Here is a 14,953-nt window from a genome sequence, read left to right on the forward strand (position 1 = left end):
TCAGTCCTTCAGCTAACCATGTTTTGCTTTGCCAGCGTGCCTTATCCTGTTATCTTGAGGTCATGCAGTAAAAAGAGCAACTGACCTCATGTTTGGTGCTTTTAATTTGTCACTAACAGCTATTTTGAACCATCCAAACCATTGTGTTTCAGCACAAACTGCACATTTGCTTTGTATATCTGGGTTAGGCCTCGGCTAGCCAGTCATAGACTGTTTTTGTGCGTATTGGTGGTGGTCAGTCTGCTGGATGGTCATCCTCTGTGTGTGTGTGTGTGTGGGTCAGTCAGTGAAGGTAGGATTAGCTTGGTCCCATGACATAACCAGGCTAAGAGGATTGCTAGTGAGCCAAACAGCTCCTCCTCCCTCGTCTCGTCTTCCTTTCACCTCACACACTCCTTCACACTCTTAAGGTCTCCGTGTTTCTTCGTCTTCATCCTTGAACATTTGCTTTAAAGCAAAAAGATCTGAGGCACAACAAGACAGAGGGGGTGAGTTTTGGTCCATTTCTTTTTATGTGTGTGTGTGTGTGTGTGTGTGTGTGTGTGTGTGTGTGTGGGTGGGTGTGTTTGAAGCTACGTTGATGCGATTTCCACTTTTTTTGACCTTTTCACTTTAGATGAAACAGTAGAATAACTCCACCAAACAGAAGCCAATCTGAAGGTGACTTTGAGCGAGTGAATAATTGTGTATAAGCTTGTTTTCTCCTCCTTAAACTTCTGAGAGATATTCTCTGACTCTGGTTGCACTCACACACATTGGCTGGATACTTTACGAGCAGTTTGTCTATGTGTCAGGGTGGAGCGTTTGGCCGTGTGTCTCTCTGTGTGTCAGTGAATCAGTGTGGTTTACATCTTGTGAAAACAGGGTGTGGCTTCTTCTTGCTTGACTGTGTTATTTTGTCTGTGTGTGTGTGCGTGTGTGTATGTGTGTCAGCCTTACTTTGGGATTTGGAAGCGTGTCTCCGAGTTGGGGTGTAGCTGTTGGCGCTGTGTAATCATATCCAAAAGCGCTCACTCACTTACGCACACAAACGCACACCAGATGCTGTTTCTTGCCACAGGATGATGTAAAGATGACAGCGATGTGTGAAAGAGATCGGTGTGTAGTAGTTTTTAGAATTGTTATTCACTAATGAATAGTGATTCATCCTTTAAGTTTTTGACTGCAACAATCCAGGATAAGTGAGTATTCCCTGTTTTCTTTAAAAAGTAGACCAGACTTTGTCATTCTCCGACAAAAAAGGACAAATACACGAGCTCCAAGAGCAGCCTAGTAAAGTCAGTCGAGTAAAGAATAATTTATATTTGATGGTTATATTTTACAGATTGTAGTGACATTTTTTACCTGTATTTGTGGTTCCTGGATGATGATTTTAGTTGTGATATTTTCATCTACGCCACAAGGTTTTCAGTCTATCCATCATTACGTGTGTGCACAGCTACAGAGAAAATCATGTAGAGTTTCATTTATGCCTCAAACTGCTCAGATTTTTTTAAGTATTTCTGAAGACTTTACCACAACAGCTGGATCCACATGTTTGATTTGGCACAGATTTATTGTTATATATTTTAGATGTTGGATGCCATTCTGATGCAGCATTTTCATTTATCTGAATTTGGGACCTGCAATAGAAGATGACTGGCTTGTGAGGCTGGGTTTGTGTCTCCTTCTGGTCTGAAACTGGTAATCTTTTGTGTGTAAGGCATATATATTAGGCCCCAATCACAGGAGTCTAGAGACCAGCCAGTGACGCCTTGACAATCACCAGTCATTAGGAATAAATATGTATTCCCCAACTGGATTTTGGCGCTGGACTTTCCTATCAGTCACTAAGTGAAATTGGTTGCAAAAAGGTTTGTAGTACAGCAATGAAAACCTCTTTGCAGTTGTTTTGGCCACTAGCAGATTGACCTGGTTGCCCACAGTTTGAAACACAAAAACACGACACATCAAGCAGTTGTGAAACTGTGAAAGGTGTGATGTACCTTTTGAATTGTGTTGATTGTAGCAGAAAGCCACACCTTTCTCTGGAGCTCGGAGAGTAAATGGCGAGCGTTTGCAGACAGGTCATCGTATGGATCAATGTGGATTATGGATCGATTTTACCTGGCCAGCAACCTCCTGTACCCACTCCCTGGTTACCGAATTTCACAGTTTTCCCCAATAATCTTTGGTGGCCTGAAGCCTTAACTACTGCAACACGGAGCCACAAGTCAAAAAACACTGATAGACATTTAATTGTGAACTGAAAGTTTTTGAAGTACTAACTCTGTTTGTTGGTAGCATATAATAGCTATTAGCATACACCAACCTGGTCAGGACCCAGCTAGTTTCTAACAGTATTAGGGAAAGGAGGGCATGGCTGTCTAATGACCAGTCCAGATGGGGCTGGTTGGGAAATGTGTTAAAATTTTATGCTCGCATCTCAGGGAAAAAACAAATCAAGAGGATTCCCTCTGACACATTTGGCATGGCTCTGAGTGGTGCATTTTGTTAGCATATACTGTCCTGCTGTTAGCCAATAGTACTGATGCATAATAAATTACAGACGAAATTAAATTTTCATGCTGACATTAACTGCATCAAGGAGCCGTCTGTGTCCTCAAACTGTGCCGCTCTTTGAAGGACTGACACATACTCTAAATTAGAGATGGTCGCTGTGTTGTTTCACTTTATTCTGTTTAGGAAAAACATGTTAGCATATAGTTTCTCATCTGACTGACACAGTGCTAGTTGCTCAATAAATGAGTAGCTGTTACTACTTACTGCTGGTGTCTTGCAGGCCTTTCCCTTTGCAGCACACTCTCTTACAAACCTCGCCCCTGACCTCAGAGTAACCACGAGGGCCGTCACACACTTTGAGTTAAGGCACAGAATTCAGTTTGCTGATCCTGCTCTGTGTAACTCAACCCCATCCAGCTGCATGTGGGAGCGCTGCTGTGGGATATATTAAGCAGTCAGGTGTGTCTGAGCGCTCTTGACCAAACACACATCAGGGGATGTGTTGATTTAAATTAATATGAAGCCTTTCAAAGTCCAGGGTCAGGGGCGTTTGCGGACTTGAATTGCCTCCTGTGACGCAAGTCCAGGTGCTGCTGTGCCGAAGCTTCCTATACTCTTAAATTAAATGCTGTTAACTGCTTTGCCCAAGGACACAGTCGGGTCACATGATGGACAAGTTCAAAGATGAGCTCTTTCAGTTATAGGATGTTTGCAGCCACCAGGCCACCCTGCTGTGTGGATGTTGGTTACTGAAGCTCTTCTGATAACAGAGCTTTCCCCTTTGGTCCGGCCTGGGGCTTCAGGAATGTCTGAAGGCTGTTATTGTAAATTTAGAAAAATATTTTTACTGGAGGTGCACAGCAGATGGGCAGGGGATGGGTTTTATTACTGGAGGGACCTATGTATGCATAACTTTGAGCACTGTTGAGAAAGGCAGTGTGCACACACTAAGAAGGTCAAATATCTCCATGTGCTTCAGATTATAGGCACAATTGCACCATGAGAAAGTAGTTTACAGCTGAAAAACACACACTGCTCAGGTTGCCAGGGTTGTCTGACACCAAATATTACTATCCAAGCCTCAAAGCCACCCCCTGCTGTCATCAAAGTAGCCCAATTTTGTTTGCCCTAAACTAGGACTTCTCCACCAGTTAGAGCCAACAAAACTGACAACTGAGCAAAGCAGGTGAGCACCCACATGGTTGAGATCAAAACCCAGATCACACACTCTACTGCCATCCAGGCATGTAGATGTTTAATCATTTTTTCAAGAAGGAAACGTGGCACAGCATAAAGAGCACGTCAGAAACTTCAGTCACCTTCAGATCACTGTTTTCCACCTGGACCATGAGTGAGAAAGCAGCTCCTCTGTCTATCAGGAGTCCACGGCACAAATTGCTCTTTTCCAGTCTAGAACTGGTTCCACATGTTCTCACCAAAAACAAAAAGTTGGGTAACTTCAATGAAATGAAAATCAGGACAGATAAGTGGATCCAAACTTCTATTAGTAAATATTTTGTTCTCGTTATTCTGTAAATGTGGGCTGTTTCTGAAAAGACACCAAGACAGAACTGGCTCTGCACTGGCACAGCAAAGTGTTGGTGGAAAAGGGTTTTGACAGCCAAAATGTGGATCCTGGAGCCAAACAAAGCACCAGAACACCTCCATCTAAAAGCAAAGTCCAAATATGGATCTTTGAACATCCTAATGTTGCATCTATAACACTGTATCCACAAAAATATTGAAGCTCTTTATTGAAATCTTTGTGTTATGCATTATTAAATGAGTGATGCAAACCTGAAACGGACTATTCACCTGCTATAAAACATTTAGAACAACAATACAACAATGCAGGCCGCAACAAGAAAACACTTTAAATGTAATTGATGTTTAGTTACAGAAGTAACTAAGTTAAAAGCTCTGGTATCTCCCTTAAACTTACCCAACTTAGAAGAATGCCCTGTGATCCTCTTCTTAAAGTGGCTACAGACTGAACTCATTGATGGCACCGGTGCAATAGTTAATGTTTTTGGTGTTTCCATTGCAGTCTGCAGATACTAGCGTCAAGATTTCCATTTCCTTAAAAACCCAAGTAATTTTGCCAACCTTCCCGGAGTCACTCATAGAAAAGAGGTCACGTTTTAGTCAAGTTTGGAAAAACATTGTAAGAATTAAATTATTGGGAGATCTGAGCTTCAACTATTAAACTGTTAAAAGTAACATTTTTGCTATTTTTTGCTATTTTTTGCCACAACAACCTGGTGCTGAATGCCCAGAAGACAGTGGAGATTATTGTGGACTTCAGGAAGCACACAGCTCCACTCCACTCCACTATAAAGCAATAAGCAACTGTTGCAGTGACAATGATACAAAGTTTCCATCCATTATAAAGAAATAACACTCACATCCTAAAGTACAACATGTTAAAATCAGTGTTGCTGGTTATAAATAGTTGACATAGCTCAATATACTATACACACAGCACAGTCACGCCCATGGAGGGCTGCACCCAGAACAGGAGGAATAACAAATGTGTGTTTGTCTGTGTGAAAGATGAAAATGTGTGATGCAGCAACTGAGTCACATGTCACTCTGTTTGTGTGTGTGTGTGTGTGTGTGTGTGTGTGTGTGTGTGTGTGTGTGTGTGTGTGTGAATGAAAATATGACGCAGCAGCAGTCAGCTGTTAACTGTATAGTGTGTGCGCCATGCATACTACCACAGCCATTGATCATCTTCACCTTTTTTACACCACACATCTGGAGCAGGAGGCAGAGGTTGATGAGAGCAGCTAGTGCCCCATCAGGCTGTGGTGCAGTGATTTTCCTTCTGAGAGAAAGTAGGAGAAAGAAAAAGGGAGGTGTGAGAGGAGAGAGAGGGAAAGAGAGTGAGAGAGGATGTCGCTGCAGCAAAAAGCCAGCTGCAGAGAAATGACAAGGACTGAGAGAAAGAGAGATGAAAGAATACAGATATGGAGAAAGATGGGGCTTAATAAGCAGAGAGAAAAGTGAAGGAGGAGTGGAGACGAATAGATGAAGAAAAGGTTGAGGTCGAAGAGACTGGAAACTGAGAGCAATAACAGAAAAAGAGGGTGATACTGAAAGAAAACAGAAAACGAGGGCGGCGAGGAGTTCCTTCTCTCGTTTCGCACCTATTTGTGTTTTTTCATGTTTACTGTGGCAGTTGAAAGCGGTGTCACATCGGTGGGATTTGCTCTCTGTAAAAACGTCACATGAGAACGCACTAATAATCGAGAGTTTTTATGAGAGAGAGAGAGAGAAAGGAGGAGAAGGGAGGGTGTGTGGGCCGAGCGAGTGAGGGAGAGGAAGAGCGAGTGTCGTAAATCTCAGCACATCACCAGGCGGACGAGAGGGAAAGTTGTGATAAGGATCGCTCTCATTTCCTCCTCTTTAAGCGGTTCTCGTGCAAGCCTCTGGCAACGCTTTTCCATCAGAAAGCATTAAGGTCCGGCGTGTCTCTGAGACGCTTGTGAGGATGGAGTGGAATGAGGTAGATTTGGTGCAGGAATTTACTGTTGAAGGACAATGCAGCAAAATTAAAGTCCGCTCCTGCAGGATCACATGGGACAGCCTGCAGGTAAATACAGCACAGCGGGATGCTGGTAGGAACTGCATGTTAACGTCAGCGGGGGGCTCGCAGCAACACAGTCTGCAGGATGTGTTAGAGTGTCTTAACAGCATGAGCGGCATGACACTGTGGCTAAGTGTCAGGTGAATTTTTAACTTGCCTGTAGCTGGAGTGCATGTTCCCATTTGAATCAGTGGAAAGCTAGAAGCTGAAGCATTTAGAGGACTTCAGTGGCAGGAAATCCCAGGAAAACTGTCTCACACACTGCTTTGACTGACAAGCGATCCTCAGCCTCAGTCCTGCAGACGGAGGTTTTTAAACTGAGGAAGTCAGCAAAACTGCTCAGGGTGTTTACAGAGCAATACGTATCATGTTTGCTTTTCTGAAACCAGCTGCAGTCGAATCTTCAGAACTTTTTCTAGATGCTTCTAAAATGTATTTGCGATGGCTCCAAAATGTGAAAAGTGCTGATGCATTGCAGGGTTCTAGTTTAGTACATTTTCAAATAACACACACGTGTACTCCTGTGCAAACACTCGTGATACAAAAGCAATAGAAAGAAAACAATTACTTTTCTTGCTTAAAGGTAAAATAGGAGCAGGCTCGGCTGTGATGGAGAGCAGAGGCAGAAAAAAGATGACAATATAATTTAATGAATAACGTGAAAAATGGAACAAAAATCATACACGGCAGGAAAAATTTTACTAAAACATATTCAAATGAACAGCTCTAAAAGGTCCTCAGTGCTGGCAGTAGTAGGATTGTTATGCATGTAGCATGAGAAAGAATGCTGGCAACTCATCCAGGTGACTGTACGGGCATTAAGCTGCAACTGGAAACGAGTCCATCATCATGCATGACTTTGAAACTGACTGCTGGTCACTAGTGGGCATTTTAGGCTCTGGTTGCCTTGGTAAGCCACTAATGTATTTACCATGAGGTCATATGTCAATCAGTGGCATCCTGCACTCTGTGGAAGTTGAGAGAATTTATCTCAGGTCCTGCCACATTATGTCACTAGGTGCCTGAAATCTATATATGGTCTCTGGACGGCTTTATATCAGAGTAAAAATGAAGTGTATACTCACTTTAGGTGATCAGAGCTGTGCCTGAGCATGTTTGACCCCCAAAGTCAGACCATCCATCCGTTCTGCCCTGTCTGACTTTAACAGGTGGGTCCGAGAGGACATGTTGTGCATGTTGTAACTATGTAGAACTTCAACATTTTGGCACCAACAACAGCATTTCTGAAGTTTAACTGAAAATTGCCATGTTAACAAATTCATAAATCAATAAGGCAACGAGAAAGGCCGATGTGAAATGACACCAATTAAAGCATAAATACATAAACTCATGAACCTCACGATGCTCTGCAAAAGCACTTTTCTTCATGATAAAAACGCAGAGCGTGCACTAAAAGAACGAGGAACTGAGAGGAGAGAGAGAAAGGAGCAGTGGTTTCAGCAGTGGACAGAAAAGACTGAAGCATGCTGTTGCACAGTTTTAGTTTAGTCTGTGTGGAGGGGAGGCTATCAGGCTCAGGCATGGCACAAGACAAGTGTGCCTAGTCTGACTGCATCCTTCATCAACCACGTATGGTTACTGCATGTAAGCATAAAAACTGCTTTTTGCTGCTTGTCTGAAGCCCCACCCTGTAGTTCCATCTATGCATTATATACATTTTAAAGGGATATCAGACTGAAAGGGCTTAAAAAATATAACAAAATCTTAAAGTGTCTTATGCTGATTGGCTCTGAAATTACTCTTGAGATATGAGAAAACAATGCAATTATTGTTGCACATCAAAGTGAGGAACCACAGGATCCCAAAAGTCAGCAATTAGCTAATGATATGTGGCGACACTGCCTGGAAAACCTTGTGTATTGTGCATAATGTCACTGTCTAAAACATGATGTATTGCAGTGGAATACACTATGTGTGCATTATGTTTTATGTAGATTTACATAACTCGGTCCACGGTCTATAGCACAGTGTGGCTGTCAGGGCTATTAATCACCAATACTGATATTTAGCATAGCACTAGTGCTGCCAGAGTTAGAGCTTCCAGTAGTTAAATTGATGATGATTTTAATTTGTTTCACTGATTTCATAACTTGTGTCATAACCCAAGGGCGCTGTTCTGGGTAATGGAGTTATTCATCAGCGCCTCCCTTACTCATGGCACATCTAAGTCTCCACTTAGACATCAATATTTTTTCACACATTTAACAAAATTTGCAGTGGCCTCCGTCCTCTTCGACCCTAATTTAACATTTGGAAACTATTTCTGTCTTATCACTGGGAAAAAAAATCATTTTTACTTGAACTACTCAACCCTTACTCCAAGTCCCATTAAATGCCAGTAACAACAGACTCTTCTGTCTCCAGTTTCTGTGTCCGATAATCGGAGCAGTCCCCAAATTCAGGCCACTGAAGTACTGCCAATAATCATTTCAAGTCAAACAGACACCAATGTAGCTCTCACAGAGAAGACTGTAGATTATTTAGATAAAAAGACTGATTTGGGATTTTTTTTCCTTGAGCGCCATCAAAAAAAAAAAAAAAACGTCCATGGTTTCAAGCAGACATCTGGCAAAAACCTGCAATGATCAGAACTCAGAACTCACATAAGTAAAAATGTTTTTAGTGCACTGAACATAGATGAACTGACCCTTTAAAACTGTGTATCCAAAGACTGAGTATAAAGAAGGAAGTAGCCACTGTAATGTCAGCCAATAACATTGTAATCGCTGGTTTCTGAAGCATTTTGGCCATTACCATTTCAGCTTTTTGAAACCAGATGACACAAGTGAAAACACATGACAAAGAAACCGAAGGACATTGCATACTCAAGGTCTCAGGGTCACTAATAAGGACCATAATTTATAAAATGAACATCATGTTTTATTACATTGGACTTGAAACTAGTGATTGAGCCCATAAACTCAAGAGAAAAGGGTTTACTAAAGTAATCACGAGTCAGTTGCCAAGAATTTTATCCAATCTGTCTTGTTCTTGAGCAACCGCCCCCTGCTGGCCTTTACAAGCGATTCCCATTTAAGGCCCATCTGCACTGGTTTTACTGTTTAGACCTCTGTTACTGATACTCTGATACTCCCTGTTTGTGAGTATATCATTTATACTAATAACCATCTTAGATTTTGCCATACTCGTTTATATTACTTATAATGTTGTCCCACCACAATCTGTTAACTCTGGTATTCCTCAGGGTTTCATCTCAGGTCCCGACTGATTCCTTTTAGATGATCAAACTGCCCTAATAGATATCTGTGCCGTATAAGTAATCTACTATACTAATCATATAGTGTTTCCAAGGCTGACCAAGGAAATAAATACTTCTTGGTGATGTAATGCAATAAACTAAGCATAACTGAAAAGTTCGCAGTTTTTTAAAAATTATTCACAACTCACATTCTCGCCCGGTGATGTGGGCAGATGGCTCATATGTTAGGGGTTCAAAATTGGAAACAACAGTCACACGACGAGTCTTAAAAATGGAAGATGTTGATGGGAGCAAATTTCAATAGATATCAGTGTACAGAGTCTTCATCTTTAATGCTCATGCATTCATTTGCCCATAAGACAGTTTCTGTTTTTGTAGAACATCATCTGAGTCATTTTGACATTTGGAAAAGCTTCAGATTTGAGATTAACTTTGCACAAGAATACAGTTGCAGCACAATAGGCGGAGTTTGTTCAGCCCAAATGGGAGTGATGGATGATATTCATACGTCAATGTTACTCTGGATGGGGGGTTAAACTAAATGAAGCTGTAAGCCTGTCTGAGGTTTAATAGTATGATCGCATTTTTAATCCCAGGTTGAAACTCCATTTTCTCTGTCCTAGGATGGCTTAAGTTGATGTAGTGTATTATGTCATAATCAGTCATTCACACGCTGATAGTAAAATATCTCCAGAGGCCAGACCTTTCTGGTGTTGTAGGAGTCAAACTGTCAAACAATAATTATTAAATATTATAATACTGTACCGCAGTCTGTTGAAAAGTATTGTAATCGTGGAGCCGTGTTCTGATAACCTGGCTATTAAAGGACAGATGTAGTCATATCCAGCTTGTCTGACTTCACTGTGAACTGGAAATGAATATAACACCCCAGGTGCAGTGTGTGTCTGTGTGTGTTCATAAGTAAATGTGCACAATAGTAGGATGTAGCTGGGTTGAAACCTTCCGTTGTTGTCTGCTAAAGGCATTCCTCCCCGTTTCCCACCCTCACACGTACACGCAAACACACATCAGTCTCTAGAAAGATATTCCTGAACAAAGCACTCTCCCAGAGATGTATCTGTAAGGAAATGCTGTGAGGGAAAGGGGATGATTCTGGCGATTTTTTTTTTCTTAGCCCTAAACTATAATTCTGTCGCTCTTCCAGAGCCACCAGCTGCCTGCCTAATAACATTCAGTGAAGCTGCTCAGTGACCTAAAATGTGAGGTGATATATGTGTGCAGCTGTGCTTTATCTCCTGTCACAGTTTGGGTTTTCATCTCGACAGCAACAGTGAGACGTGTAATGGATGGAAACTGTGGGAAAACACTGTCTGTCTCTATGTACATAATGTATTAATGTATAACCCCTGTGTGCCGGTGTAGGTTCCCCGTGTGGAGCTGACCCTCTCTGAGCTCCAAGAAATGGCCACAAGACAACAACAACAAATAGAGGCTCAGCAACAGATGTTGCTCGCCAAGGTAAAACACTCACTCATACTGTACACGCACACAGAGCTGCTGGATGGATTGCCTGTCAGTTAATGTAAGGTTAGCTACATTAGAGTCTGTCTGAAAAGATCGGCTTTGAGGCCCCTGGAGCCTCAGATGAATGTGTGTGCGCATCACATCACATGCATCTTTTTTTGTGTGTGTGTGTGATTGAGTTCAGGGTTTGAGGAACGACGTGAAAGATTGGCTCTGGAGGAGAGATGTCGTTTTCAGACGTAGGCTGGGGAGAATTGAGTTAAGACTTTTTCCGAGGCTGCAGTTTCTTACATGCACCACACAGGAGATAGTCTGGTTTAGAAATACTCAGTGAGGTTTACCTGAGGGAGCTGCCTGGGTGGAGCATGCAGGAGGAAGCGCACATGACAGCTGCTCTCCAGACTATTACCAGCGCTCTTCTCACATCAGCACAAATCGATGAAAACTCGCACAGTTGAAGGTCACAGTAAGTTTGTGCTGGGGAGTTTGCACGTTAACCCCTTAAGCCCAAGGTGACATGGGTCAAAATATTGCTACGCCCAGATTAAGTTTTTTTGTCGTTGTTTTTTTCAAGTACATATATACCCCGTCAGTTGTAGATGTGCACACGTTGTTGATGTTGAAGGGAGACAGTTTGAGCAGATCTGAGAGACTGGACAGTGTGGGTCTTTACATAGTGCGTCTGTTTTGTCATGAAAGAGTTTCTGTTTTAGAACAACATAATTTGGGTCGTTTGAACATTTGGAAAGCCTTCACATAGGAGCTGAACTTAAAAATAGGAGCGCAACTACAGCACCACAGGCTCAGTTTGTTCTAGCCCATTTCAGAGTGTTGGAACTGTAAACGCAAGTTTTGTTTTTCCTTGCAGCCGGCTTTGTTGCAGAAGACTGAGCTATGGATTTTTAGCTAGGCTGACCATAAAAAAGAAGTTAGACTTGTAGAAATGTTGTTTGGTGGACCTTGCTAGTGCTGAGATTTTGGTCCATATTGATGTGATAGCCTCACACAGTCGCTGCAGATTTATCGGCTGAACAACCATGATGCAAATCCCCATTCCACTACATCCCAAGCATGCTGTAGTGGACTAAAAGTGAACTCATTGTCATGTAAAAGAAACTAATATGAGATTAATTAGAGTTTGAGATAAGTACACTGTGGTCATAGAGGCATGGACATGGTCAGCAACAACGTTCAAGTAGGCTGTGGTATTTAAACAATACTCGGTTGGTGCTACCGGGCCAAATGTGTGCCAGGAAAATATCTCCTGCACCATTAAACCACCACAAGCATGAAGCATTGATACAAGGCAGCATAGACCCATGCTTTCATGTTATTCTCTCCCCCCTCTTTCAGTCACTTTAATTTAAAAACTGTGTAATTTTAAAACTGTATATTCTGTGTATTTATTGTCTCACTCTTATTGCTTGTTCTTATTGTCCTTCTCGTCAACGTTATGCTGCTCTGTTGTATGTTAATTGCCCCTTGGGGATAAACAAATACTGCCTGGATTCAGAACAGAGGTCTTTATCAAAGAAAGGGGTAAAGATGTTTCTTTTTTGATGTGGTGTGAACTCGACTTTTTCTCACTTTTGACTCTTTTGGCTGATGTTTAGAAAGCTTCAGGGCTGCAGCACATGTGAGAAAATATCTGGAGACACAGATCATGGTCATTCGGCCCCATCCCCAGATTCAGGAAGTGGCCTTCTGAGTTAGCAGGAAATGAGTTCAGCAGGGATCTACAGCTGCTGGGAAGTTTACCCAGTATTGTACTCCAGGAAGGAGTCAGGAAAGTGAGCCAAACGGCATTCATTTGGTAAAGTTTTCGATAAAATGCATCAACCACAAACTTTTATTTGGCCATTTTGAGTTTTTCAAGACTGCTGTGGAAGTGATTTCTTTTGCCTGTCAGTTTAATGCTGATATCCAGCTTTTTTTTTTTTTTTAAAGCAGCAGTTTAACTGCTTCTGTAATTTGACAGCTATTAAGTGTTTCCTTCCAGCTTGCTCAAGCATTTCCTTGCTGGATGAAAAAAATCCCAGGCGCTGATGTAGAAACATTTTCTGTCTTCTCAACATTAATATAACGAAACGTAGATTGATGACTTCCTGGAAAATAAAAAGTCGAAAACATAAAAACTTTTATTCCTGCACTACGTCTGTAATTAAACACCCTTCTCTTATGTAATGTGTTAGCAGGGCAGCTTCCTGCCAACATGCCCTTTTCTCCTCCTCTTTGTGTGTTTATGTGAAAGAGAGAGACACACAAACGCATGCACACACACACACACGCACACACACACAGGTCAGCCGTACTATGTACCTGCAAAATACAGAGTGAGTGGTGTAAACTGCTTCAGTCAGCATCACACATCACAGCCTTTCTCTGTCTCCTCACTGTAGTTTATTGTGTGTGTCAGATACATAGATACACACAAGCTTAAATGAAAATCAATAGCAGCTGATGGTCTTCGGAGTTGGATGTGATGATCGGGTGAAAATAAACTGCATGCATGGCAGTTATTATAGTATTATGCTGTTGACTAAGGATGTGCACGGCCAGATGATTAAGTGTTCCTGCCCTCACTATTCAGCACTGAAAACACTTCTCGTTTAAATGAATAATTCATATTTTATGAATGCAGAAGACCAGCTGACTGTTAGGTCTAACACATGGGCATCCAACATGTGGACCACGGACCAGTACTTGCACACCAAAGGGCCCAGTTTATCCCACTAGATTTCTTTGCAGTTTGTGGAAACTGTACTTAAGTCATTAAGTACTCCAATTCACTGTTGCTCCTGGTAAAGTGATGCCAGCCTTTAATTAATTCCTCATTAATGAGGAATCTGACATTCTGTTCTTTGGTAAAATATTAGACGAGTGGGGTAACTGGTGTCTCCAAGTTTGACTTACAGTTTCAGCTTTATTAAGATCTTAAGGCTCAAGTAAAGGTTGAGGTTGAGATAGATGACGGCTGTGTGTAGCTGCAGATGTGATGGTCCAGAAAATGCATGTTTTATGTAGAGTAAAGATAAACACTTAAACACGGCAATAAGCTGCTGGTGCTAGTGCTGCTGATATATATAATCTGGTATTATGTGTGTACAACAGGATGCATGGTATGAAGCGGCACACTAATCTATTTCACCAACATTTGAAATAAGATTTTATTTATGAAAAATAAGATTAACATGCAGGTGTGCAAAATGAGAGGGAACAATGTGAAAACACATGCATGTGTTCTCAAAGCACCAAAAACCAGGAAATATTATCCATCTTTCCATTAATCTTCTTAACCACTCAACCAATTCAGGGTTGCAGTGGGGGTCTGGGGCCTATTTCATCTGTCACAGGGCGAAACGTTGGGCACTCCCTGGAAAGGTCACAGAGGAAATCAAATTCATGAGCACCGTGAAATAATTCTATCATCAGTGCATAAACTGAATGTGATTTGTTTTTCACTGAGAACTCATGAAATTTTTGAATGACAGCTTGACAAATAATGAGGCAGACAGCAAACTGGCCAATCAGTCGACAGCACCGGCCTGAATTCATTAAAGACCCAAAATATTTGTGTCAGAGGCTCTTTTAAAACCACTTGAAACGTAGTTTTCATTTCTATAGTCATTTAGTTGGATTTAACAGCCAGTGCTGAAAACGTAACCGAATAACACCAACACGTTTATCAAATTTGAATTCTGCTGATTGAAGTGCTGGAACAAATGCCACTGTTGCTCCTCTGTTTGTGTAGGATCCTCCTCAGTCAGTGAGCTGATTCAGAAAACAGGCTTTCAGGTTCTCCAAGTGAAAACGGGCTCAACCTCGCTAAGTTTAGTTGGTATACCAGATAATCTTATTTTTATAATATAAAAATAGTATTTTTTAGTTTTTTTCTGGCTGGGTTTGCAAAACATGATTTAGTTTCTTTAAAACTGAAAATGCCATGCCACTTTTCAAATGAAATAAATGAAAGTCTGGAAATGACTCTACTTTCACTGTACTTTTGTTTCCTGCAGGAACAGAGACTGAGGTATCTTCAGCAAGGAGGCAGATCCAACCAGGGACAGTCACAGGTGCGATCCACACCTCTGTTAGTCTCCTTTGAGTCTATACAGCACAAGGACACCCTATTTAAA

General features: G+C 41.7%; 1 protein-coding gene across 6 annotated transcripts in view; it reads left to right on the plus strand.

Annotated features, from left to right (window-relative positions):
- Positions 1-14,953, plus strand: part of LOC147306677 (apoptosis-stimulating of p53 protein 1-like) — a 56,593-nt gene that overhangs the window by 25,246 nt on the left and 16,394 nt on the right. For 4 of the 6 annotated variants that reach the window (XM_086275647.1, XM_086275646.1, XM_086275649.1 and 1 more), the window contains 2 exons: positions 10,716-10,811; positions 14,834-14,890. In XM_086275647.1, coding sequence (XP_086131773.1) covers positions 10,716-10,811; positions 14,834-14,890 — 153 coding nt within the window. Of the gene's footprint in view, positions 1-338; positions 489-5,844; positions 6,098-10,715; positions 10,812-14,833; positions 14,891-14,953 lie in introns of those variants that run through there. The other 2 variants (XM_086275651.1, XM_086275650.1) reach the window with 2 other exon arrangements.

The sequence above is a fragment of the Aulonocara sp. 'chitande type north' Nkhata Bay genome, linkage group LG19, assembly GCF_057382095.1.
Source record: "Aulonocara sp. 'chitande type north' Nkhata Bay isolate Kocher_YH1m ecotype deep benthic linkage group LG19, A_spYH_male_GT1.1, whole genome shotgun sequence".
NCBI lineage: Eukaryota > Metazoa > Chordata > Actinopteri > Cichliformes > Cichlidae > Aulonocara > Aulonocara sp. 'chitande type north' Nkhata Bay.